Consider the following 2318-nt stretch of genomic DNA (forward strand, 5'->3'; position numbering starts at 1 on the left):
AGAGGCAGAGGATAAAGGTGGCCTGTTCCCTCGGTATCTCACGTTTTAAGTTTTAGCTACGTAATTTTTCCTGATGTTGCCTTACATCTGGTTAGGAATCTACCTGTGCCTTTTCTGAGCTAGAGCAGGGGGAGGAGAGGTTCCTGTGGAGGGTGTCCACAGGCAGGGCACCCAGCGCAGAGAAGTCCGGGCCCAAGCGGCCTGGCTGGGTTGTGTTACAGCCAGAACCCGGGAGGAGGGTGTCCACGTTGGGGTGGGGTGAGCCCATGGTCTCTGATGATGTCTGCTGCAATCTGGCATGTAGATGTGGTGTGTAGTGTGTACACACACTGTCCAGCTCTCTAGCTTGGGCGCAGCCATACCCCAGTAGCAGTGACCATCCCTAGCTCCCAGGTTGTGGCTTTCATACCATTGTCCATTAAGAGCCAGAGCTCCTTGGAGAAAAGGCTGGTCCAGGGCTGGGACACCTTGTGCCAGAAAGCAAGTAATTATTCAGAGAACAATGGAGACATGTCAGAAAGACACAGGAGCCAGCTTGAATGGGCTCCTTCAAACTCCATCTGAAACAATTTGAACATTGAAATAAATAGCAATTATAACATTATAACTTAGTGAATGAAATAGGAAATCATGACTATAGTAATATAAATAAATTGAAAGTTTGAGAAACAGAATGTCTCCATAGTTTCAAAGTACCTACTTCCCCACAGAATACTCATTAATTACAGAGGGGACAGGAATAACTTACAGTGAAGCGGCTTGGCAGGCACCACCTTAATCAGATGATTAGAGTGAATGTCATGGGCAGTGGAACCAGTTGGAAGTATCTTCCACCTGCAGGACCATTGGTGCCATGCAGCAGCATTTGCAGGACTCCGGCCGCAGAGGTGTAACTGGAATCTAATTATGACAGACAGTTGAGAGGCAGTCTACAAAATAATTGCCTGGGAATCTGTACCTTGGTCAAGGTGTTGAAAGTCAAGGAGAGACAGGATTCGCTCCAGGCTTAAGGAGGAAACTTAGGAGAAGTGACAACAAAATGCAATACACAGTTCTAAACTGGACTTTTTATGCTGTGAAAGGCAATTGGCGAAACATGAATGGAGCCTGAAGAATATATGTTATTATGTTACGGTAATAATATGTCATTTAAATTTCCTGATTTTGAGGGCTGTATTATTATGTAGGAGATTGCCCTGTTTGTAAGACATGCACAGATATTCTGGGATGATGGGACATCAGGTTGGCAGTTCACTCAGCCCAGTCAAAGGAAAAACCTATGTCCTCTACTTCCAACTTTTCTGTAACTCTGATTATTTCTGAGTAAGAATTTTTTAGCTTTATACCAGACAAGTTGTCAAAGAAAAAACAAATGAATCAGTTCAGAGTAGGACTAACAAAGGGCTATGCAATAAATCTAAAAGAGCTGCCCTCAGAATTGCACTGTGAAATGGAAAGACCTCAAAGTAGAAGAATTCCAGTGCAGTGTGATGACTTCACGTCTCAGTCATCCTGCGGGTTTCATGGCGGGTGGTTGGGTGGGTGTCTTTTTCTCACTGCCCTTCTTTTTCTGTATGACCTTTGCAGGTAATCCACGACTTCTTGTTCTCCTTGAAAGAAAGCCCTGAAAAGTTCCAGATTGAAGCCAACTTTCCCCGGCGGGTGCTGCCCTGCGTCCCTTCAGAGGAGTGGCCCAACCCCCCCACGCTGCAAGAGGCGGGACTCAGCCACACAGAAGTTCTCTTTGTTCAGGACCTAACAGACGAATGACACTTTTTCTTCCTCTCCCCTCCCACCCCAATCCCTAAAAGAAGTGGAAAAAAGAAAACAAAAAGAGAGAAATTCATATTATTATTATTATAATACAATATTTTTTTTAAAAGACTGCTGCATCCTAAGGAAGGATCAGACTCCATGCTGCCTGCCAGGTCGCCACCTGTGCGCGGTCAGCAGTGGATGCTCCAGCCAGCAAGCGCACCATCCCCATTGCCTCTGCACCACACACCTTCCAGGGGAGGGAGACGTTCACCTCCAACCCAGCCATTGCCCCAACTAGGGGAGAAGGGGACATTCCCACTAGTTCTCATTCATTCGTGCTTTTATGGAAAATAAAAGTGAAAACCTCCATCGACCAGCTGCCGCAGCATCTGCTAAGGACCTGCTTCTCCTGTGTGTGGGGAAAGGGAAGAGAAGGCGCAGAGCAGAGATGTTCCTTGAACTTCCCACAGTTGATGAATAACTTTTAAATTTTTTCTGTTGCTCTGTATTGACCAAAGGAATGAGGCTGACAGAGGTGTATGTTTTTTCCTTTATTTGAT

The 2318-nt window shown here is 45.8% G+C and overlaps 1 protein-coding gene across 1 annotated transcript in view; it reads left to right on the top strand.

Moving 5' to 3' along the window:
* Positions 1 to 1770, top strand: part of FAF2 (Fas associated factor family member 2) — a 21445-nt gene extending 19675 nt beyond the window's left edge. Inside the window, exon 3 of the mRNA XM_019655550.1 lies at positions 1588 to 1770. Within this exon, the coding sequence (XP_019511095.1) occupies positions 1588 to 1770 (183 nt within the window). The remainder of the gene's footprint in view (positions 1 to 1587) is intronic.
* Positions 1771 to 2318: the final 548 nt, after the last annotated feature.

The sequence above is a fragment of the Hipposideros armiger genome, unplaced genomic scaffold, assembly GCF_001890085.2.
Source record: "Hipposideros armiger isolate ML-2016 unplaced genomic scaffold, ASM189008v1 scaffold_242, whole genome shotgun sequence".
NCBI classification, from domain to species: domain Eukaryota; kingdom Metazoa; phylum Chordata; class Mammalia; order Chiroptera; family Hipposideridae; genus Hipposideros; species Hipposideros armiger.